This window comes from Melanaphis sacchari, unplaced genomic scaffold (genome assembly GCF_002803265.2).
Source record: "Melanaphis sacchari strain LSU unplaced genomic scaffold, SCAv2.0 Contig10_pilon_pilon, whole genome shotgun sequence".
NCBI classification, from domain to species: Eukaryota; Metazoa; Arthropoda; class Insecta; order Hemiptera; family Aphididae; genus Melanaphis; species Melanaphis sacchari.
This window is the reverse complement of record NW_020270420.1, coordinates 4058211-4084383: the sequence shown is the minus strand read 5'-3', so window position 1 is coordinate 4084383 and position 26173 is coordinate 4058211. Positions and strand designations below refer to the sequence as shown.

At 24.3% G+C, this 26173-nt stretch overlaps 2 protein-coding genes across 3 annotated transcripts; one reads left to right on the top strand and one right to left on the bottom strand.

Annotated features, from left to right (window-relative positions):
* Nucleotides 1–168: 168 nt before the first annotated feature.
* Nucleotides 169–15158, bottom strand: LOC112603643. The gene is made up of 8 exons (XM_025352327.1): nt 14870–15158; nt 6175–6264; nt 5784–5917; nt 5173–5315; nt 3407–3638; nt 2403–2739; nt 1267–1520; nt 169–269 (listed from the first exon to the last, which is right to left on the bottom strand). The coding sequence occupies exons 2-8, from the start codon at nt 6247–6249 to the stop codon at nt 203–205; spliced, it is 1242 nt and encodes a 413-aa protein (XP_025208112.1). The 5' UTR covers nt 6250–6264; nt 14870–15158; the 3' UTR covers nt 169–202.
* LOC112603642 (armadillo repeat-containing protein gudu-like) lies at nt 8273–25487 on the top strand. 2 transcript variants are annotated; one of them, XM_025352326.1, is made up of 12 exons: nt 8273–8491; nt 15613–15732; nt 19104–19277; nt 19374–19520; nt 20242–20451; nt 20525–20773; nt 20858–20968; nt 21027–21251; nt 21319–21618; nt 23091–23279; nt 23373–23594; nt 25176–25487. In XM_025352326.1, exons 2-12 carry the CDS (start codon nt 15631–15633, stop codon nt 25281–25283), a joined length of 2037 nt encoding a protein of 678 aa, XP_025208111.1. In that variant the 5' UTR covers nt 8273–8491; nt 15613–15630; the 3' UTR covers nt 25284–25487. The 2 variants fall into 2 exon arrangements, with proteins under 2 accessions (XP_025208111.1, XP_025208110.1); XM_025352325.1 differs by lacking the exon at nt 8273–8491 and having other exon boundaries at nt 15504–15732.
* Nucleotides 25488–26173: the final 686 nt, after the last annotated feature.

Genomic DNA, 26173 nt, shown 5'->3' with positions numbered 1-26173 from the left:
TTGAGTATCTGAATAAGTGGTGATCGATTGTTCAGCCACGTTGTTTAGATTTATCGTCAAACAGCCAAACGACGATGGTGTCCGTAAAATGTTCCTTATGATTTATAAACTTGTTTATTATATTATATGATATATTTATTTGTATTTATATACATAAGTAGTATCCCATCTGTCTATATATAAATATATTTAGATAGGTATATCATATAGGTACTGGTCCAGAAATATATAATTTATTATTTCCTCCTAGATTGGCCATGGTGACATATCTGTATAACATCAGAAAAAAGTGTAGATAAAATAATACAATTTATATAATATATTATATACTCAAGAATTTGTTTTTCCAAAGCTAATTTTGCTAGTCGATTTTTGTATTTAAAAAAAAAAAATGATTAAATATTATGTAATTATAATATTAGTGAAAATACTATCATATTAAATAGGTAAGTACTTCAAACTAAATTAAATCATTTTTTTTTTTCAATACAAGAATAAAGAAAATAATTACCAAATTGGTTCTTGTTTGGAGAGGTTTTATCAAAATATGAACTAAATTAGTTAAATTTGAGACAATATTTTAATAATATAGTCCTACCTAACTGTTGTCGAATTAATTTCGGCATAAGATGATCAAGTATTAATAGTACTATGCATATTAGTATTACCATTTGTTCAGGCTTTGGAGTTTAAATGAAATGCAAACTTCATTTGAAGCTCAATCTAAATTTAAATGGGTAATTTAAAACATAAAATAAAATTATCGATGTGATTTGAAACGAACTTTCTTCAATTAGATAGCTAAACTCGTAATGTTTCATTAGCGTTTACACTCAACCATCATACAAGTTTGCAAGTATTAATAAATTGTTGTATACCTTGTCTGTTGATTTAACAATAATGATAATAACCATTTAAATTACGTTGTATAATATTGTGATTGATTAATTAAAATCAAGTATAATATCCATTATATTCGGCTCAGGGGTGAATTGAAAAAGATAGGTAATTACTACTTATTGTACAAGAACCAATAAAGCCACTGAGGTAATTTTGATAACCATATTTTGGTATTAGCCAAAAAAATTACAAATAACTAAAATATTATTATAATCATCAAAATAGATCATCTGTTGACCGTTGTATGCGTATAAATGTAATAATATAAGCCCATGACCTTTTTAAACTAGGCATGATTGATGATAATGATGATGATGATAATAATAATAAAATATAACACTATTATTGATTTATATGGTTTTATACTTCAACTGTCTCGGCGGTAATGGTGGCGGTGCATCGTTTGTCTGTTCGATATTCGTATGCAACATATCTTCGTAATCCTCGTCTTCCTCGCTCTTCCCTTCGACGCATACGATTTCTTCATCTACTATGCCTTGTAAACGTTTACTGAGCAGGTGTTGGTCGATCTGCCTTAAATCTTGCATCGAGTTGGGCTCACTGTAACCAGGTGTGGCCAACAATAATCCAACGCTAGTCAACAGGAAATGTGACGAACTCTAAAAAATTTAAAAAAGAGCTAATATCTTATTGTTGGTAATACAATAAAAATTATAATTATCAATAATATTATAATAAATAAGTATAATACTTATATATAATATATGTACAATTTTTGAATCGTTTAAGAATTAGGAACCATGACATTCGTACATTTATTACCTACGCATTGGGAAGAAACTAGTGGGCGGTGGTAAACTCAAAAATCCCAAAAAATATTAGATTATAAAGAAAAAAAATAGATTCTCTAACTTTTTTAAAATCTATATGTTCTTATTATCAAAAACAATGGTTTTAACATTTTTACGTATGTTTTGTATTTGTAACTTTTATTATTATTATTATTATTATTGACTATTTTTAAAAGAAACTTAAATGTATATTGAATTTTTTGAAATTTTATTTTTTATTGTATTTTGACTATAATTATCATGTTCGTAGCAGCTAAAGATATTAATTTATATTGTTATTATTATTATTATTATTATATATGATTGACTATTTTTAAACGCAACTTAAATGTATATTAAATTTACTTTATGATTTTTACTAAACCCGGGAGAGTTTACATGTTTCTGTTAGGTAGTACAGGAATAAATCCGGGAGAGTTTACACGTTTCCATCAGGTAGTACTGGAGTAGACCCGGGAGAGTGTACCATCGGGAGAGTTTACAATCGCCCATTTTTTGAAACCGCGTTGTATTTGTACTCATTTCAAACATACTCAAAACTTTGATCTCGTACTTTTCAACAAGTACCTACCGAATATTACCACACTTATTTGGAACTTTAAATTCTTTGTATTATTTTTATTATTACTATCAATAAAATCCAGAGCATTGCTGGTAAATGATTACAAAACGTTAAGTACACCTAGGTACCTTTTGCCTCAAATCGTTGAATCGGGGCATGAGTACAAGATGTTGTTGTGACCCAGCAGACCGTAGCGTAGGTGTAGACTGTTGCATGGCAAATTTCTTGAGATCGCCTTCGCTCCTACTCATTCGTCTAGACTCCAGCAGACGCCGGGGCGGCGTCGTCGAAGGCGAATCGGCCGAGGTCCAGTGATCGTAACGCGTCTGTTTGTCTTTGGGCGTCGGGGGCAACGGCGTAGTGGCAATTCTGGGCAACGGTCGCGGGCACGAAAGCAGTTCATTGTGCAACTCGTCAGCTTCGGTGCAATACAGTTCCAAATCACCATCACCCGCCTTGAACTTACTGTAACCATAAATGCGAAAGAAAATTCAACAAAACCGCTCGTGTAAACGTTATTACGTACATCTTTTAGATAATAATATTATGTGATAATTAAAAAAGTAATATTTGTTTTGCATTTTAAATGAACTAATGAAGAAAATATGTTTATTTCGCGTTAAAGTTGTAATTTTGTTATATTAATATAATAAAAAATAATTTTCTGCTATTTCCAATAAAATATTGTTACTTGGAACAATAATCACTCCACTTCGCACTTAGAGTTTTAATATTATACGGTTTGGCACTTGGAACTGTTATTAGCAAATGTTTAATTTTAACTAATATGAAATGATAAATATAATAATGGAATTTAATTAGGCTATAAATTTTGTGTAAGTATATAACATATATTTTTACACTTCATTATTATATATTACATTGAATGTTATATTGTTATTTGTGTTTCCTGAAAAAATTATTTTTTGGCACATGGAACGTTTGACACATTCACTCTTCATATGTCTTGTAAGCAGTTTCATAACATAGGATATAAGTATCGTCATTTGCCGCGCAGCACATTTCCCGGTTGTAACTGTGTGAGTGAGTAAAGGGGACTTAAGTACACCCCCCTGAAAATACGTAGCATCTGTTTGCACCTACAAATATATTTAAAGGTGTGTAGTATTACCTGTTTGTACGTATTGTGCAAACCCTGTGCAAGTCGTCAGATATAGCCGGCAAAGGTAAGTAACTACATTGTATTTGTGTCCAATGGAGTGTTACTTTGATTTTGCCAGTGTGAGGGTCTGTTACCAATATTTCTTCTGATTTTACAGATAAAGTACCATAAAGACCGGTTAAACCAGCTGCTTTAGAATGATCGTTGTCAATTATCGATACAGTGTACTCGTTTTTTGTCTCTGAAATAGATAAAGTTTTATTATTTATTTATGTGATATATTAATGAGCTTATTTTTATAAATTTCTAATATATGTGAACGATATAAATAACAGATTTACGTGGTCTTAATTATTATTTGTTTAAATTGACAGTATGGTAGCATCAAATAGCTTATTCGTATATTCAAATTTTAAGAGAGATATCTCTCTGGTGGCGTCATGAACATATATTTTTTTTAGAGAAATTGCTGCAAATTATTTTAGGTGGGCATGTAGTACTCTTGAATATAAAAATATTTTTATGTTTAACTACCGTTATTGATTAAACAATTTATTGATTTTAATTGAGTGCAATAAATTAGCATTATACAAATTAAATTTTACTAATTTACTCTGGGAGTTAGTACATAAGTAAAAAAAAAACGTGTGTTGTATTTTTATAGGTATGTAATATAGCTAGAAAGTTGCAAAGATCACATAATATTATATATATATTATGTAAAGTATTTTTTTTTCGGTTAAGTAATAAATCATATATTGTAATACCCGATAATATTATACGAGTAATATAAATTGTTATTGTAAAAATTATCAATATTCATTCCATAGTAAAAAATAAATAAATAAATATAGATAGGTTTTAGTTTTATGTATGAGTGGGTGAGTAATTTCAATATTTGTCTTAATTGATACAATTTGCACGACGTTATTGCATGTAACTATTACTATAATATTGTTATTTTAAATTATTACTGTTCTTATAATTTTATAATTTATCTAAATAGTTGTATTTTCTTGTCCTCGTTAATAATTCATTAAAATTACTTATCATTATTGGAAAAAAGATTTAAGTACTAACCTATTAATGTATTGAATAATTTTATAATTATCTTATTCAAATAAATGTATGAATTACTTTAATAACATTTAACTTGGGAGATTACTACAAATATTTTTTTATTAAATTCTTACCGGTTAGTCATAAATTTACGATTTATACAACATTTTATTTGAGATTTTTGTAACTCTCAAAATGTCAAAATTTACATTAAAATAGTTTGATTAAACAAAAAAAAAAAACTATTGTATGGTAATATATATACCTCCTACAAATTGCAATAAACTCATTTTATGAAAAATTTTGCTGTATGTATCTATAATGTTGTGTCGGTATGCATCGTATTATATTATTAAATTTAATTGAATCAGTATGTCACTGACTATTACTATAACCTACTTACCATTTATTAATTAAAAAATATATTAACATAACTAATATGCTTATATAATTTATTAAACTGTTATAAATAAAAAAATTAATAAAACAATTATTTGATAACCAAATATTTTATAATTATTAGATAATTAACTGTAAAAAATTATCAGATAACTATCAGCAATATTATATTATAAAAATATAATTATACATATTTATAATATTTAGTTGTCTTGTTATATACTTGATAAATTGATATTAACGATGTCAATTTAGTAATTTTATTATATAAAATGATGTTAAAATATGTAATACAGATAATTAATTACAATTCGTACTTATATGTGTCGGTGGTTTTAAAACATCTCTTATACATTTCATCCATTTTTGTGACTCTGTTTCTGATTTTCCAGCAAGAAAGATACATGGTTGTTGTTCCTTTTGTCCTGCATTAAATATTCCAAAACCGTAGGCTTTAGTCCTATATTAATGAAAAAATAAAAATATTAATTATACCTATGCCTATCAATGTTTTTATAATATTTTAGAATGATTTTAAACTTATAACAATTTATTAATCTAAGATCGAATTACATACATCAAATACCGAAAAAATGAGTAATATTATAAAATATAGTTGTATACATAATTTTGATGTTATTATAATAATTCTACATATCGTGTATATATATATATATATATATATATAAACACACATTTTTAATTTTTAAGTTTTTTTCTTAATTCAATTCTTACAACCTAAAATTTAAAATTATTAGAATTATAACCATACAATATCGTATTATTCACTTATTGTATGTATATAATATACGTAAATGTATGTTATATATTATTACACATATTATTTACTTATGTATCATAAATTCATAAATATAATATCTATACATATTTTTAATAATATTCAAATATTATACTTCAGTTTATCGACCTGGATTTAATTCTATAGATGATTGCATTGTTAGGAACTGTTAAACACGATGTGACGTTTCCTTTACTATGTCCTATGTTGATGATTATACGATTTTCGTTTTTGAGTATTTCACACCATTGGTTTTTCCATGCCTGTTAACATTTATCAATATACATAATTAAGAACTAACTATTAAATGTTCTATTTGTTGTTGTTAGAAATATTTGTGTATCTATTATTATTATTACTACTAAATTTGAGTTAAAATGTGTGAAAGTTATTTAATCGTATTTAACTATTGAACATTTAGTAAAAAATGTCTTACAAAATTAGTATTGAATTATATTTGTATTATTAAAATTTTAAAATTAATATAATAAAGCAATAATATGGTAAAATAAAGACATACCTTCCATGAACCGAATTTTCTACCTTTAGCTGGAACTTTTATATCAATTAAACCGCAGATCTCCATGATAGACATTTCAACTTTTTCTGTCTTTAGAAAATTATAAAATTTAAATTTAATAATATATTGCTATGTGTAATAATTATAATCGTTTGTTATGTAATAAAATAATAACTAATTAATATAATAACTTTTGATCACGTTTAATTAATTTATTTATTTTTTGTCTATTTGAAATTGGTTTAACATGAAATAGTCGTGAAATAGTTACTTGAAGGTAGATTTACATGAAGCACAAAATTACTATATATTGTTTATAGTTTGTCACTGTAGTCGTATTGTACTATTCTATACTCGGAATTATACATAGTAGTTATGATAAAATAAAAATCATTAACTTATAACTCATCACTCTTAAGTTTACCGTTTTAAAAAAGTGGTTTTGTCAGATTTACAGTATGCACCTAATTTTATTAACATTATGTAGGTATAAATAATGATAATTTTTTTATTGAATGTAAATATTTATTTAAAGTTAAAATTTGACCATGTGATAGAATAATTTTTATTGATTAAAAAAAAAAATAATCATATACTTGTAAATATATTTCTAAAAAATATTCTTATACACTATTATACATTTTTAATGAGTAGCTGTACCTACGACGTATTTATATGTAATTCAACAAAATGTTCTAAGTATTAAATATTTTTAATTGGTTCGACATAAAATGTTATTTTAATGATAAAAAATTTAAATTCAAAAGCTTTTAATATATTTTAGTTCAGTTATAAAAGGCAATTATTCAAATATTTTGAGATTTGTGCGTTTGGATGATGTACTTAAGTTATGTATTAATGTCAATGTCATTGCCTAAAGTCTACAGACATTTTTTTAATTTTTTTTTTTTTTTTTTTTTTTGGGGGGGGGGCTAAATTAAAACGTGGGCTTATAATATTTTAAACCTTTACAGCAATTATTATACGAATGATAATTTTAATACATAGTTACGTTGTACATAATACATTAATAATCTACGGACTACTGAAAGCATTATAAAATTTTATTGAAATTTTATTACAGCTCTTCAACATCCCTAGGTATTTAATAGATGTTGACATTTTCCTCAGTACGAACTAAATAAAATAAAACTAGACAGTGGTATAATAGTAGTAAGTCTACTATATTAAATTAATGTCGTAATATTTTGATTTTTAGAGATATTTTTACGGACAAATTAAAACAATAACTCAAATTCTATTGTTATAGTTATTATATTATTAATGTATTATTATGACTATAATTATTATTCTTCAATCATTTATGAATATCTGTATACCTAATTAAAATTTTCAGACTCATCTAATAAATTATATTATATAATGCATTGCTCAAAGCTACGTTATATTTCGACTATTGTTATTTGTTTGTCTCAAGGTACACAATCATAGAAACGTCACAATTAACGTTGTACCTTTATTATAATATTAAGCTGTAGATTCACCGTGAAGTTTCAAACACATATTTTGGTACTTCCGAGGTCCTTAGTTCAACGAATAATATTATCGAACCTTGAAGTTTTTCTACTCTAAATATGGAGGTTATGGCCACTTTTATTCTTATTGATGACCGGAAAGTAATGTATTTTTATCAGGCTTTGCCTATATGGTTATATATTAGTTATGGTTTATTATTAATTTTTTTTTTTTTGCACTTCTGTAATATTTTATTGTAAATATCATTGTAAGTGTAGCCCGTGTAGGGAAATTGTTTTCAATTTATTAACTAACCAACGATAATTATGTCATTATAATTCTAAATCAAGAAACCTTCACATTTTTGCCTTTTTTAAAAAGTACGTGTTAAATTAATTAATTGCTTGTTTAAATTATTTTTATTTTTTTGCTATAATTTGTTATGCAATGGAATAAAGCTTATTATATACTTACTAGTTATTATTTAACAACATTTTATTTTAAATGTGTCTATAATTTGGTCCATATTATTATGGTATAATATATTAAATCAATATTTTATTGTATTTTGTTGATAACCAATTTGTATAGAATTTTTTCTGATTAAAAACTATATATACCTACTTACTATATTTGGTTAGTCACATAACATACACATAGAGTACATTTATCTTTTTTTCTTGAAGTGTAAAAAGTGTTAAAGGATGCAACGTGGAGAATGTTTAACCGCTTGGTACTCGTGATGTACAGACTATACAGAGTAGGCACAGACAAGTAGAACATATTTTCAAGGCCGAATAATATGTACCTGTCAGCTGTCACAATATCTCACAGTAAATCGGTATGTATTACACATTGTTGTTTACTCTAACAGCAATTAATAGAAACAATTATCGTTTAAATTCTATTACGCGTTGAAGTTAAAATTTAAATATACTTAAGTTGTATACTCACTAGCCATTGCCATTACGCATTTAAGCCATGTGTAAGCTTGAGAAATTAAAACGCAAATCATAATCAGACTAATTACAGCTGCAATGATTAAGCAACTTTATAAAATAATATAAATAGTTTCAATAGGATTTTAGATTTAGATTGGTGGTAAATGATAACCGTAATCAAATCATTTTTTCTCCAATGATATTGTAGATACATGGAATAGTTGTATAACTGCTAAACTGTATAATATGACGTAATAATATATTTTAAAGATCTTAAATCTAAATTAACAATTTTTATATCAACTATAATTTAATTATTTATATTTTTAAATTATAAATAAAAACGTAGATGAGTTTATTTAAAATATTGCCATAATATTTTTAAAATAGATACACCTCATTAAGCAAACATTCAAACTATTTTAACTACTAATGGGATAAAATTATAAAAACTGAGATTATTATATGAAAGATGAAACCATACTTGAGACAAACCCGTAAGTTGCACGCTCATTGTCTGTTTGATAATTTTATGGTTTTATAATGTAAACAAAAGATTTTATGCATAAAAATACTTAATATAAAAACAAAACGAGTCATTTTGTTTTTAGTAAAAACTTTTAAGAACTAGGTACTGTATAATCTACCCACATAACTTATGTTAGAGAAATTGTTAGCAATTAAAATATTAACTATTATAAAAACTAATACCAATAAAAATTATAATTTACAATAACAGCCTAAATAATATTCACAGAAGCATATTACCTACGTAATGTAAAACAATAGTTATGATTTTTTTAATATGTTAAAATACTGGAAAATTGTTTTGAAAAAAAAATTCTTTCAGTTTATCATATTTTGTTTAAATTAATATAAAGTAAAATATAAATTTAAACTAATTTTGAATATCTAAATATAATATAAAGTGCATATAATTCATATAATATTTCCTCTATATTTAAATTCATAATGTATAATAAGTATAAAATTTAAAAGTGCCGGTGTGAGTGAGTTGATTTCCAAGACCTACTTTATGTAAGAGTTGATTCCTGGTTCATTATTAGGTATGTATGAGTTGATTCGCTATTGTTGTATATCAATATAAAATGCAGGAGCAATAGGACGAAGAAATCTAAGAAAAACCAAAAGAAAACAATTTTTTAAGAGAAGTGATATCGCGGTATACTGGTTATCAGTGGCGGATCTAGGAATTTTTATGGTGGGTGCTATTTCGTTAACAATAGTCCTTAAGTACTTACTATGTAAAATTTTGAAGGGAATTAATAATTTAGTTCTTAAACAGTAAGGGAATACAGTCTTGCATTGTGCATGTATTTTAGATTTATAACATAATTAAGTAATATAAAAAGTATAAGCTGCAATTTAACATGAATTATTTTTTAATAATTAGCCAATAGGTACCTACCTAACAATACAATGTTCTGTAATGTAATTTTTTGTTTTGGTTATTCGTTCCAAAAATTCGCCACTCGGCTAATTATTAGTAATTTTTAACAAAAATACGTGGAACAGTGAGTGCTTTAGCTCCCAATAAGCACCTTCTCCCCTAAATCCGCTATTGCTGGTAATCTCATAATCAGATACCAATTTTTAAAAACAATGTGTTATACATTTTTACCAAATTACTAATTTTTTTTTAATAAATGATAAATATGATTTAATACAATAAATAACTAATAAATAAAAATATGAAAAACTTAAAGAACAACAATTTTAATAAAATTGTCAGCCAACCTTCTCGTAGTGATTTTGACCCTTGGGTTACGCTAATAGGCTGAATATTTGAATAAATATTGAAAAAAATATATAATGACCCGGGAATCAACTTGTACGCAGCCGTAATAAAAGTACAGTTATTACAAAACTGTCTAACATATAGAATTAAGTACTTATCCAAGTATGTTTTATTTTTTTTTTTTTTTTTACTTAATAATAATTAATTACACTATTGATAATTTTAGATTTAGTGGTAATTTTTTCAATTTTCAGGACTAAATTATAAACATTAAATGATATTATTTATGGATATTTTTTACCAACTTAAAATTTATTCATACCTATATAGTTTAATTATAACATATAAATGTATAACTATAGGGATCTAATGTAATTATTGTAATACATAAAAGTGATATTATCAAATTTTCGATGATTTATGTATATTATTTCATATAATAATTATGACCAAACTAATATAGTATTAACTATAAATACACTCAAATATTAATTCAACTACAACTGTGTTTATGCGTATTATATTCAATAATTAATCCACCATGATAAGTCCTTCAATCATAATATTTTTGCAAAAAAAAAACTTAAAGGCTATAATCAAGGTTTGACGATTTGGTTTTTATAAAATTGTATTATTGAATTTCATAACTATTCATATATCTCGACATAATTGCTTAATATTTTTGTTTAATATATTTAAATTATAATGCATAGCTTAATAAAAAAAATACATAATATTAATTAACAGTTACCTTGCTTCCTATGTATTTTATATTCTAATAAAGTAGTGATAATTCTATTGGTTTAATTATAATATATCCCGCATCCAATAATAAATAGTACATTGAGATCAGATGTTAAATAACAATCAATAAATTAATTTTATTTAAATTATTAAATAACTTCTTTATAATTTTTATTATCAATATAAACATTTTTAACAAGACAAGTATAAAAACTACTTGGTCAAAAATTTCAATATATTTCAATTAAAATCAAATTATTTGGTTAATTTTTTTTCTAAATTACTATAGTATTGAATTATAAAATTCGATATTTCCTGTACGCAAAATAGATCATAAGTTAATAGTCTAAAATATTTAACCAAACTTGACCTAATCTACTCATTATTGTTACAACAATACAATTTGTCTTAAATAATATTTAAAAAAATAAAATAAAATAAAAAGACAAAGTTAATATTTAAAATACTTTTATTACCATTCTAAATCAAATTGACATGAAAATTAATTAATTTGAATGTAGATAATAATTAATATATAATTGGTGTTTTTTCAAACGATTTATAAAATAGATATAGATAAATGATTTAATGTATATTAAAACCAGTTATGATAGCCGTGAGCTCAGTGAATTTATTAAGTAAAAGTAAATTTACTTCAATTTATCCGATGTACTTTTATCGTTGTTTAAATCGATTAACTCTTAATATTAATTTGTTCTACTAGCATTATAATAATTTTAATTTAGATTATTAAATATTAATGTACAATTTACTATTTTAGTCTATACCACTTTAGTCTATATTTTAAGTTTAATGTTTCTTATTAACAATTTTAGTTGTACTTGTATATCCGTCAGGACCATACTCTAATCGATTATTTTGGGTTGTTTGTCCGAGGCCCGTGCTAATAAAAAAATTTGAAAAATTTAAAATCCTAATGAGTCCCAGCTGTACTCAGGTAACCGACCCAAACCACCATTCAGAACTTGCTTAATTGTTAATATTGTATCCACGTTTTTAAGTATATTATATAAATTAATTATTAGTTTTTGTATCAAATAAGAAAAATTTTTCTTTTAAAAATCAGGCCTAATCCTAAAAATTATATGGTTGCGTGAAAGATTTAGTTTGTCCGAAGTTCGCCAAAGCTGATTATGGCCCTGATAGTTGTATAGCCCATAAAAGTAGTAAGAACGGGAAAAAAATTTATAATTTTACATTTTCCACTGTACAATAAATCACTTGTCAGTATTGCTTATTTACCTACCTATTGATAAAGTAAGAATATTTTATGTTTTTGTTATCTATAAGGTAGTTTTAATTAAAACAAACTCAATTATTAATTTTCTTGTTACTTTTTCTTTAATTATATTTTAAAGTTTATTTTCTTAAAGATAAAAATAATCTTAACACTTAACATGGCAATTGAAAATATTTTATTATTTAAATTTTATATAGGTAAATAATTTACAATGCATTTTTCAGTTCTAACTTATATTTGTTTAATTAAAATATACATTATAATGCATAAATATTGCATTTTTCTTTGTAAGACTTGATTAATTATTTGTTTTTTAAATTAAATATTTGAAAGCTATTACTATATTAGATGAGAACTTTTGATTATTACTTCTTTTCTGTCATGGTTAACTATTTTTTGATTATATATTAGATTAAATACAAACAAAATCATGGCCGAAGGAGAAGCCTAAGGAGACTATAACCACCCTTATTGACTATTTTTATTTTATTCTATATTATAATATTATAATACTTTATTAATGTAAGTACTATTTTATATATAAATATTTTTGTCTCATTTATAAAAACATTTTACAAAATTCCCAAGTGAAAGTATAATAATCAATGGGACTTAGACCTCTCCATACAAAATTCCTAGCTATGACATTGGTATATTAGTTGCTTGGTTTTTTATGGGTTTAACTTATGTATAATTTTATTTATATTAGGTTAGATTATTTGTGCATAAAAACTAAATCGAAAATAGATTTCTAAAAATGTTCTGTTTCAATTTATACGTAATGATAAAAATAAAAACAAAAAAAACTTAATATTAAGGTTAGGTTTATCATAAAAATTTAATGAAAATAATCAACGAAACAATAAGTAATAATATAGCAAAATTACAAAACACTGTATGAAATATAAATAGTTACGTTAGAATAATTAAAATAATATTATAATAATAATAAAAAAAGAAACAAAAATTATTTTTAAAATAATATCTACATAACAAATTTTACTACATCTCGGCTGATATGAAGACAATAGTTTTGTTAATAATATAACATATTGTAGAGTAGATTAAATAAGTAAAACTAAAATGATAGTAAAAGACATAATTATGTATGACATAATACAAATAATAAAAAATGTTTTCCCGACATTAATATATAAAACATACTTATTTAAAAAAACTTAACGATTGTTTTGATAACAATAATTTCTTCAATAGGTTTTGCACTAAATGATATAAATTTATTATTTTATTTATGATAATGATACATCATTTTTAAATAATTGAGAAATACAATATAATTCTATATTTAAAATATTAAAGTTCCAGTAGAAAATTCAAAATGTTAGACAACATATTTTTTTAAATCTAAAATTTTTATTTTCATATTTAAATTTTTTAAATTACTAAATATTGGTATTTCAACGAATATTTAAACTTAAGCAACTTAAGTAAATTATAATTTATATTCTTGGAACACATTTTTATTATTGTATGTGAAAGTATAACTAAAATGTCTTGCATTTATAAGGTAAAACTAGTGGCTAACAGCTAACAACTGGAAACAGTGAAAACTAAGAAAAAATTAAAAAACATCGTTATCTGGATACCGGTTTTATTAATACTATATCGTAGAAGTTTTGTAATGATCAATTTGTCAAGGATTTTATTGCATTTAATAATTTCAAAAAAATTAAAAATACATTTTTTTCGAGCTTTCAGTACAATCAAGATAGACATAAAATATAATGTGATGTTTATAATTTACAAGTACGAATAACGCGTTCCCCAGAAATGTAATTAAATGTATACTTTCAACAAATTATGCAAATTATACAAATTACGAAGAAAATAGTTAAAAGCTTTAATTTAAATTATAATGATTTCTTTTTTGAAACAATAATATCTAGTTTGATGTAAAAATATTAAGTACATTTTTGAAAATAAATATTCTATCACATTATTTTATTGTATACAATATACCTACATGTATGAATTAGGTATTAAAAAAAAAAAAAACTGTATTTATTTTTATTTATATATACACTGATAGATGGAATTAAAATTGTTGAAGCATTAGTAAGAGAAAATGTGGTATAAAATAAGTTATTAAGTAAACAAGAGATATTTTAACAAGATAATATGTAAAATATAATTATAATATGAATCTTTATATATATATATATATGTATCGTATCTCAAATCATATACTTTTTAAAAATAAAATAAAATTAGTTAAATAAATTGTTAAGAATTTTATTACTAATAGCTAAAATGGATTTGGAATAATACAGTACTGGTGAGTAATATTTACAAATAGTAAAATTCATTCAAATATCTAATATTTCAATAGAAACTGAATAATAATGTTTAGTCCTCCTTATTATAAAGAAATTCTTAGAATGATACTACATTTTATTATATCTTGAAATTTAAATTTAGTTTAAAAACTGAAAAATCTATCAATATATACTTTGTATTAATTGCATTTGCTAAAATAAAATTCAAAATATTTACCTTTAAAGATGCATTCAAGTCTCCAAGATTAATGCAACTGTATACAACATAAACAATTTAAGTAAATACGCACTTATGGATTTTTATTTACAAGTCAATATATGATAAATAAATTTTATGTTAACACCTAAAAATCTATTACTTAATTTAACATTTAGCATAGACGACGTATTGTACGAACAACAACAATGAATGAGACCTAATACGATATTAACTACGCTCAAGTGAATGTGAATGATTTGATTGCAGTTTTAGTACTGCTGTCGGTACTCGGTAGTTCATAATCGTTCGTATCTACGTCGTTGTTACTTGTAGTCATCGTCACTGTGACGAAATAGTCGTGCAACTAGATAATATTGGTAGTTGGTACCGGACAGGAAATAAAATAAAACAACAATACAATCATACGCTAATAATTGTTTTTTTTTTTTTGTGCTAGAGGATTTTTTTTTAAATTATATTTACACTCAAAATGCGTTTTAATAGTATAAACGCTGCAACATAGGTATATCGCGTTATCTTTACAACTATGTACCTATGTACTCGTTGGAAATATAAACTGTAACTAAAAACTATTTCTATCAACGCTTGCAATTTGGTAGTCAACAATGAACCGAGTTTGGTCGATACTTGGCCTATATACTACATCGTATATTATATATTTGGCAATGTTAACAAAAACCATTTGTCTTTTAACTGCATTAGTGTTGCATCTGTTAAAAAGTAAACCTACGTTTGAACAGTTCAAATAAGAAACAATCATGAATGAAATGACAAATAATATGGGAACTTTAAGGGAAGAATCAGAGAAAGAAAATCGAAACGAAACAGATGCCATATTAGAAGATAAAACTTTAGTTGAGGTAGGTGCATTTGCTAATTTTTAATGTAATACAACGAATTAAATATATTAATAATAAAAAAAAAATTAACTACTTTTATTTAGTTTTAAATATCTTATGACGTAGAGAATAATTTTTTTAACGTAGAATGCTGCCATTATTTAATAATATAATTTAGCTAAAAATAATTGAGTGGCAAGGGGTGTAGTTATATAAGTACTTATGTTTACTAATAAAAAACATTAATAATTTATAAACAATTATTTTGCTTAAAAAGTTTATACTTGATCAATTTATGAAGTTGTAGGCTTATTAATATACTTCAAGGTGAAAATAGTAATAAGTATAAAATATAAAATATAATATTAAATTAAATATGCATAAGTTGTAATAAATACTTTTAAAAACAATGAGTGTTTTATGTTTGAAGAGCACTATTTAAGTCTTAATAAATGGTTTTATTAATAGTTAACTAATAAATCACTTACGTGTTGTCAAAATGCAATTTTTGAAAACTTTAAATCGCTCTCAAGCATAGAGTTTTGTATTAATCAATATTTTTTAATCACTAACATTTATTTAAAAAAATCTTAGTATTTGTTTGTGAAAAATCGTGGCTTTACATTTAAATTTCTATAATTAACCACCAAAAATTCTTCTAAAATATTTTAAGAAAATATAAAATTTACAAATCATTTTAGATGTTTCCAAATAAAATAACGTTGGTGTTTTACGATTTTTTTTTTCTATTTTCAATAGTTATACAATCAAATGGTTGTAACCTAGCCTATAGGTATATTTATAATCTTCCTATATTATTTATATTGACTTATAGTTAATATGAACGTATCATAAAGTGGCAAGAATATATTTGTAATATAAATCTTATATATAAATAAATATTAATATATTTATAATCTTATAATCTATATATTCAATCTTTGAATGGATTTTAATATTTTATAATAATTTAATTAGGGATGGAAAATAATAATATACATAAAATTAAAAATTTTAAGTCTATACGATTAATATATTTTAAATTACAACAAAGTAACTAAAATCGTTATATTATATAGGTAATATCCAATTTCATCAAAATTTAAACTTCAAATATTTATAAAAAAAAAATAAAGTTTTGGTAAAAAGATCTTACGAGGAAAATTGAATAACATTTTTTAGCATTATGTATTAAAATTATAAATATAAACTTATAATTAAAAATAATCTGAAATTTTTCTGGTTGTAGTTTTTTTATAATGTATTATTTATCGAGAAAGAAATATTGTCAACTATTTATTAAATTAGTGTAATAAATATAATATATTATACTTATATACACCTTCATGGTCTGCAAGCAAAAAATAAATAAATAAATACGTATTATGCCTAATGTATAATATTTACTATAAAAATATTTAAGATTTATTTATAAAATGAATAGATTCACATTATAATTCCTAATGTAATAATTTAATGTATTCATTCCAAACACTGTAATGTTGTCAATAAAATAGATCATTTATAAAATAATTAATTCAAATTAGTTTTGATTTATTGAATAATAAGCTTAATTATAATGATTATAAAATTTTAACAATCTGGTCTTTTTTTTTTTAAATAATATGAACACCAAAACAATTTTAACATACCTACCTACAAATATAATATTTGAAAAAACAAAACTTGTTATTAATGTATAACTATGATAAATAAAACGCGATGTAAATCTTATAATATAATATAAATTTTTTAATAAATTATTCATTAAACTGTTTTATATAATTATATAGTTGTGATGTAATTTACATTTTTTGATCATCTTTAGTTGATAAAATATAACAATTTAATGCTTTTTCCCGGTATTATATATTTAGAATATGTATAGGCGGGTTACTACAATAGGTAATAAATCTACATAAAAATATTAGTTATTACTTAGTTTAATAGTATTAACTATTAAATATTATCATACTATATTTTACTAGCTGAAATATCAACGATTTAATTGTATGTTTGACAATATATAAAATGTTATAGTATTAAAAACTACATAAATATTGTTGTCAGCAAAAATCATATCAAATTATATAATAAATCATTTGCATAATGAAATACCACAATCTAATATTTATGTAATCCCGTACTGCAGAGAATTTTTATGTACAGAAAAGGAATTTTGAAAAAGTAGCTAATTATTAGTCTTTTAAATCATAATAAACGGATTACTATACCAACATTTTGCAGAACTTTTATGTGCTGATTTGAATTTAAAACTCATCTAACATTTTAATATTTATAAGTTATAAATAACTCGTAAACTACTTGTTTGAAATCTATAAAAACTTGCTTCAGTTATTGCGTGCCTTCACAATATGATGTATTAATTTTATTTGTAATTGTATCTTTTATCATATTTCGTGCAGAAGTATTTCTTCGATCTCCAATATTGAATGTAATAATTTCAAGTTAGCAAATTTAATTTAGTTTATACTAAGAACTCAAAAGTATAAAATGTTCAGTACATTTTTAATGACAAAAATAAGGTGGAAAATAAGAATCAAATTTTCCAAAACATCTTTTACATTAAATAATGAAATAAATTAATTTTTGAAAAATGTATTATTTTTATCATTTAAAAAAGTAAAGAGCTTAAAAAATTATGACGATTAAGATAGTTAAAATCTTGTTTTAATGCTGACTTTAAAAAACAATGTTTTCAAAAACGTTTATACTTTTTGAGGTACCTTGAATAATTTATAGTGTACACACATACATATTATACAAGTTACTCGCATTGTTAAATGTTTTTTAAAACTAATATAGTAGGTACTTAAAATAAATTACCCACGAATTTTTACTTAACTTATTCCATTTCTGTAGTTAGAATTATTACACTAAAGTGATAAAATTTGATACGTTGATTATTATTTTTGTTTATTCAACTTGTTTAATATTATACATTTACTCCGGACGTTTCCGTATAGTTTTTTTAATATACACACCCACTCCGATACTTCTTCATTTCTCCTATATCTATAGTATTTCTCTACGTCTTATTGACATTTTAAGATATATACTACGAAATATGTTGGATAAGGAGAGATGCTAATACTCCATCATCGGTGATGATACATTTCTATTTTGTCATAATATTATGTATCGTTATAATTACACTGCAATTTAATGAATTATAATATATATATATATGTATATACATAATAATTAATCAAGATTTAACATGTTCACAGTAACTTTTTATTAGTTGAATTACTAATAAACTTCTGATAACACAATAGGTTTATATAATATATGTGTATGCGTATGTGTACATTGAGTTATTGACCATTTAATTTTAAAATGTATACATGACATATATTTTTGGATACTAGGGTTCTAGTGCTTTATACACATTAATTGTCGAGGAACCTGCACAATCAGATGACAGTTCAAGTTACAGTATGACGTTGAGTGAGTTTGAAGAAGACAGATGGTATAATCCGACATCGTTGCCTGATGACGCAGCTGAAATAGAAAGCATCCAGAGATTGATTAAATATATAAGAGTAACAATACAATAAGCATATTAAATTATTTAAATTATCATTGTACAGTGTTGTTTTTTTTTTTTTAATATAACATGTTTTATGTATTGATTGAAGGTAGGAAATCAAACGGCTACAGCAATCGCATTGGCTGCGTTAGTAGACTACAATTTACGTGACGAATCCACACAAAGTATTGTGATTGCTTGTGGTGGCACAGAGCTTTTAATCAATTTATTAGAAACCGACCACAATGAATGCAGAGTAATGTTGTACGGATTAATATAGATATTTAAAATTGTTTTATAGTTCATTTGAACATTAATTGTTTACAATTTAATTATAGTGTAACAAATATTTTAACATTTATGTAACATTAAAAAAATACATGTTTTTAATTAAGTATTTATTGAAACATTTAAATTAATTATTTAAAAAATAATATTACATCGATTTTTATGGTGTTTTAACTTTAAAATTTTCAAGATAAAATTCAGTAACTAAAATATATTTTACAAAGTAATTAACCTGTATATATCCATGACAATAATCACTTTAATTGTTGCATAATAATCATAATATAATAACAATAATAGTAATATAAACCAAAATTAAATAAATTTAATAACTTCAACAACCAAATTATTATTATTATTAAAAAAGGTCTTAACATAATAAATAATTATCACCATAATCTCAGTATTCGTAAATATTGATACTTCAAGTATGCCCATTGTAGTTCAGTAATTCAATTAACATAAGTAGTTTTCATATCATAAAAACAATTTGAGTAAATTAAATGATTTATTAAAATTAAATATACAAAAATGATTTTTTTTTAATACTTTGAAGTATAATTATGTAATATCTAAATAAAATAAAATATTTTAACATATAGGATAGTATCAATAATTATTATAAGTGTATATTAAATTGAAAATATTAGGATTCAAAATTAAGTTAATGTCAATATATATTTTTTTAGCATGGTGCACTAACAGTATTAAATGAAATGTCATACATGTTGGGTACTAGGAGAAATTTGACAAATTTAGGTGCTATTCCAATTTTAGTGAAATTATTGTCTGATCGATCAGTAGACTTACAAATTCTCTCAGCCGAGACTCTAGCTAATGTAGCAAAAATAAAAAAAGGGAGAAAATTCATACGAAAAGCGGGTGGTATTAAATTAATGGTGAATGCAAACATATTTATTTATTTTTCACCTAAATATATCTGATTAATTCAATTTAAATTCATTCTGGCAGGTTAACTATATGGATGTTCCACATCAAGTCTTAAAAACTGAAAGTGAAATGTTACCAGTAACTCAACAAAAGTTATTTAGTTTATTGTGTAATTGTTCAAAAGCATTATGGTCAATGTCTAAATCAGATAAAAATAAAGATGTGATGCGACGATCTGGAATCATACCAGTAATGGCAAAGCTATTAACCTCGGTGCATGAAGATGTTGTCAGTTCTATTATGGGAATTATCGTTAATTGTGCAACACAGGTAGATAGAAATTCTACAATTTATCAAATAGTAATATCAAATTCATTTTTATTAATCTTGAAATTAAATTTTAAATTTTCACAGCCAGTTTTTCGTACAGCAATCAAAGAGCAAGGTATGTTGATTGATATATTAAAACTGTTGAAAAGTCCAGATATTGAAATGATGAATAACGCTGCTACCATAACGTTCAATGTGAGTGTTTTATTTATAAATCATGTATTGAACAAAGCCTTTCATGAAACCAATGTAGTGTGCCGAGGACCCCGAGAGCAGAAAAATGATCAAAGAACAAGGGGGACTTAACTCGTTAGTAAATATTGTAAAAGTGGAATCACACAAATGTGAAACAAAATTAATGGCAGCTGCTACGGGTGCAATATGGAAATGTTTGATGAACCCAGACAACGTGAAACGTCTAGAAGATATAAATGGCATACACATTTTGGTAAAACTATTAGACTCGGACAGTGAAGATGTGAGAAGGAAATCTTAAATATCGTAGTACACGTAGATGGCTATTTTAAATTAATTGCTTTTGTTAGGTAATCGCTAATACCGTAGCATCTTTGGCAGAGTGCACGAAAATAGGACGCAACAAAATCGCTCTGAGGGCAGCCGATGGTTTAGTACCCATAATAAAGCTATTGCAAGATACCGGCCATGAGAGGATTCTAGTAAATGTGTGCCGTGTGATAGACAATTGTGCGTCTGATCCACTGTGCATGGAACAAGTGGTTAGCAATGATGGCATACGTTTAGTATGGTCCATGATGAAATTTGATTCCACTCTTGTTCAATCTACAGCGGGACATACGTTGGTCACGTTACTAAAAAATACAAAAGTAAGTTCAATTATTATACAATAGTTAATTATATGTTTTAAATACCTATTTATTTTTCCCATAGTAGTTGAATACTTTTTAATATTTTACGAAAAATTTAATTGGATTTAAATTTTGAAATATTCCTTACAATACATTTAAATATAACTTCAATTATATTAGACTAATTATTTAAATTTTGTTTGTGATAAATTATTTTAATTATTGATGTTAAAATATAATTAACATACCAGTAGTCTTATTTTATAAGAATAATAACACTAAAATACAATAGTACATAGTAGATATTTAGTGAACCTTGTCATTGTGAGTAAGTAACTTAAGTACTAGTGGACAGTGATGTTTATACTAGATTTTGTAACTATAAAATATAAGAGATATTTTAAATTTAAATTCAATAATAATTCAATCTGAAACTGTGAACGATGTAAAACGATCCTCAGCGGATACTGTCTAATAAATCTCTCATAACCTACATGTTTACGAAATAATTTACGTCAACAAAGAATTTTGTCAAACATTTTAATTCAATACTCATATAAAAAAAATTATGATTATGTATATCGATATGCTTTTTAATATTGTATTCCAAACATGATGATTTTTAGAATAATTTGGTGTACACAGATTTAATCTCAAGCTAGCCGTCAGTTAGTTATAACTTATAAGTATTCCAAAACATGACTAATTAACATCTTTTCAACTCGTTCAAAATTATATAATTTTATATATTATAGTTCTTAGAAAAATATTCTGCTTCAGAAAATAAAATAAAATGGATATATTGTCATTTTAAAAGTAAAAATTTAAAAGATATATTTTTTTCTTAAATTGACTTCAAATTAAACTATAACTAGTGTATCACAATAAATTGAGCATTTTTACCTACCTATTTGATATAGAAAATGTTTACAAATTTTGGTACTCGGCATTCAATAAAATATATCTCATTTAATCAATAAAATAAAAGAAGTATATAAACCATATGTGTCATATAAAATACTATTAAAGCCAGTTATAGGTACTTATAATATTTATGATAATCCAAATACGTTAAAAAATTATTACATCGAATTAATTATTTATCAAAATTTAACACACCCTATTTAAAATAAAATTGTTTAAAAATTGGAGATGTATTTTCAATATTATCTGTAATATCGTACTTAATTTCAATTCATTATAATAATTTATCAGATCCCGTAAATAAAACTCAGCTTATAGAGTATACATGGAGTTTTTCGATTTGTATTGTTAAAGTTCGTACGCGTCACGCAGTCGACATGATGCACTAAAGCTTCATTATTACAACTTTTTTAGTTTTAATTCATATTGATATTCATATCGTAATATTATAATTTCTAGCTTAAATAATATAATCTAGGTATATAAAAAAAAGGTTTATATTGAAGTTTGAAATATAATCTAATAACTTTTAAAATTGTTATTACATATTTATTATTATTTATTAGGAGTCTGGTGACATTATGCGTTCTTTAGTTACCGGATTGGTAATGTTGGTTGATTTATTAAAGTCACACGATACGAGGGTGTTAGCAGCCGCATGCGCTGTCATTGGAATTTTAGCCAAGGAATCCGAAAACTTGGCAATTCTCACAGATTACGATATTGTACAGCGGTTATCTAGTTTGGTGCATACGGTAATATACATACCTAAAATGTAATATTGTAATCTATGTGCAGCGTGATCGAAATCGATTGCAATACTGTCAGCTACAATTTTTCATTTGCAGAGCAATACGGACCTCCAAGCCCATTTATCTCGTGCCATCGGTTCTTGCTGTTTATTAGAACGTAACTGTCACACGTTTGGTCGACTTGATGTAGTACTGCCCATTTCCAAATACATACATTCCAATTCTGAACTAGTCAGACAAAACGTTACATTTGCTCTATACGGCCTATCCGGAGACGCGGCTAATTGTGTGGCTATGGAATCTTGTGGTGTCGTTCCAGTACGATAGCAATTACATATAAATAATAATTTTTATATCAGAGGGTTCAAAGACGATACTTAAAAAGCATGTTTTCATTTGATTATTATAGAACATTTTCAGTTTTATTTGTTTTGCTATACATTGCAATATATTAGATACCAAAAATAATAACAATAATCTACGTATAATACACTGTTAATTTAAAAAAAAAAAACAGAGTACGTGTATTTTACAGGATCTTAAGCATATTTTCAAAAATTTTTTCATTTAATTTTGTATTTACTAACATTTTAATAGCTTGGAGGCTACTAACTCGAATTTACGAACATTTTCATAAAAAAAAATTATCTGCTCCTTATTTTTTTAGAAAAAAAGTTGAGTTTTTATTTGAAAAATGGTGTTTTGTTTTATCATGATATGACACTTCTTAAATGGTCTAAAAAATCAAAGTATTTGAAAATATAATCCTTAAAAATACTTAAAATTTCTAAAAATCAAAATTTGAATAAATTCATTACTGAAAGAAAAATAGAAGTGATTAGATCAAAATACTTGATGAATCATTCTATATATACTACAATTAAACAGAAAACCTCGATGGTTACATTTTCTATTGACTATATTGCAGTTAACTTACATATTTCATGCTTTTGTGGATGTTAATTTACCTACTGCCCTTATTACTTAAAAATGAATGTTTAATTATTTAAAATGTTTATAATAGATAATATAGGTATTAGCCATTAAGTACATTATTTTCTTAAATTATAATAATTTAAATTTTTTCTCTCTCGACGTAAAATTATAACAATTTTATCAATTAAAATATTTATTTTTTTAATTTTAAGTATTTTAATTATTTTAAATGAGTAGTTAGACAAGGAGTAATTATTTAACGTGTTATAAAGCTGTACGTGGCGGTTATCCACGTTCGACCCCATCAATAATTTTTGGAAAATCGTTATTTTATACTTCAGATACGTACACTCGCTTTTTATAATATTAAGATAAATACTTAAATCTTTTCTTTTAAGTTTTTTTAAACTCGAGTAAATTAATTAAAAATGTTATTTTCGTATTCCTTAAAAAATCTTTGAAATCTTATTTATAAAAATATGTATTCAAAAAAAAATAAAAATAATACCTCATCTCCATTCATTATATACTTTTAGGTTAACGCACGGTATGTATAGAGGCTATAGCCCATAATAATAATACACATTTACAGACATTGAAATATAAATTGAATTTATACGTCATTTGTTAGACGTCATTCGGCCAACCACAATTTGCAATTTGCATACCTATATCATATATATGATATTATGTTATTTTATCATTTATCATTAATCATAAAATACCTGTTATGTACAATGTGGAGAAGATATTCTCATACTCTTGTCTATCTTTTCATCGCGATACTTTAGTACTCGTATAATAACTATTTATAATCAATGGTTATCTCCAGTGACTAGTGTTATGTGTGAAAACCTTGAAATCATTTTAAAAATAATATGGCTATGAAGGCATTCAATTGAAAATTTTTATTTCGTCTGAATAAAAAAAAAATTATAGTATAATTAATTGTTGTAATTACAGTTCCTTATGGAAACTATTGCGTCAAGAGATCCTGATGTACAGGAGGCTTCAGCTGGATGTTTAGCAAATATTCGTAAAATCGCTTTGAACGCTAGAAGATTAAAATGATAACCAACATTAGAGATTATGTGTTTGTAATTTATATGACTACAAAAAGTGAAATTATAGTCTAGGAACCCTGTTACCAATAGTTAACTTAATTGCTTTATACTTTGTAACACATTTTTTTTAAATATTTAAATATTTACGATATATTTTGCGATGATATTGTATGTAACTATGACTAATTTTATTGATGTTGTTATTTTTACCTTTGTTAATATTATGTAGGTACCTGAACTTAATGTTACATTATATTCTTATATATATATATATATATATATATATTAATCAATTATGACTTATGAGTACTAGTATTATTTATTTTTGTACCCATGTGGCTACGTATTTCTAGGATATATAATGTTTATATCTATTTATTTTTTTAAGCTTGTTATTCATATAATAGAGTATACCATCGTTAAAATTGTTTTTAACCAAAATAAAAATTAGATAAGTGTATAAAATTTAATTCGTCAAAAAAATTTGAAAATAACATGACATAATATTATATTTTTATACGCAATAAAAACAAAATAATAAAAGCATAGAACATTAAAAAAATATATAATAAACCCAAGTATGGCATTTTTGGACCTCTCTTAAATAAATACGCATAATAACTAATGAGTAATTAATGATAAAAAAAAAAAAAAAAACATTTGGAATGGAATCTGTAAAAGCCAAGAAGGCGCATGCTTTCATGAATGCAAACATGCAAATTAGTAATAACTATAAGTATATTAAATTTAGTACCTACCTAAATTTATGTTGTATTATGGTATGAATTATACTTAGTTAACTTTATTGTAGATTTCTACTTGATGAATCTTAGGTATTTAACCGATTATTGTTTAACTTGCTAATTTAAATTAATGAAAAATTATTAAAAAGTCGGT

Excerpts from the sequence above, each read along its gene's own strand:
- LOC112603643 (XM_025352327.1), bottom strand. The coding sequence starts at position 6,249 with ATGTCTATCATGGAGATCTGCGGTTTAATTGATATAAAAGTTCCAGCT. Across the intron at positions 2,740-3,406 it reads TGCACAATACGTACAAACAG|TAAGTTCAAGGCGGGTGATG; the intron begins GTAATACTACAC and ends TTATGGTTACAG. Across the intron at positions 270-1,266 it reads TTACCGCCGAGACAGTTGAA|ATATGTCACCATGGCCAATC; the intron begins GTATAAAACCAT and ends GATGTTATACAG.
- LOC112603642 (XM_025352326.1), top strand. The coding sequence starts at position 15,631 with ATGAATGAAATGACAAATAATATGGGAACTTTAAGGGAAGAATCAGAG. Across the intron at positions 19,278-19,373 it reads GATTGATTAAATATATAAGA|GTAGGAAATCAAACGGCTAC; the intron begins GTAACAATACAA and ends TATTGATTGAAG. Across the intron at positions 21,252-21,318 it reads TAGACTCGGACAGTGAAGAT|GTAATCGCTAATACCGTAGC; the intron begins GTGAGAAGGAAA and ends TGCTTTTGTTAG.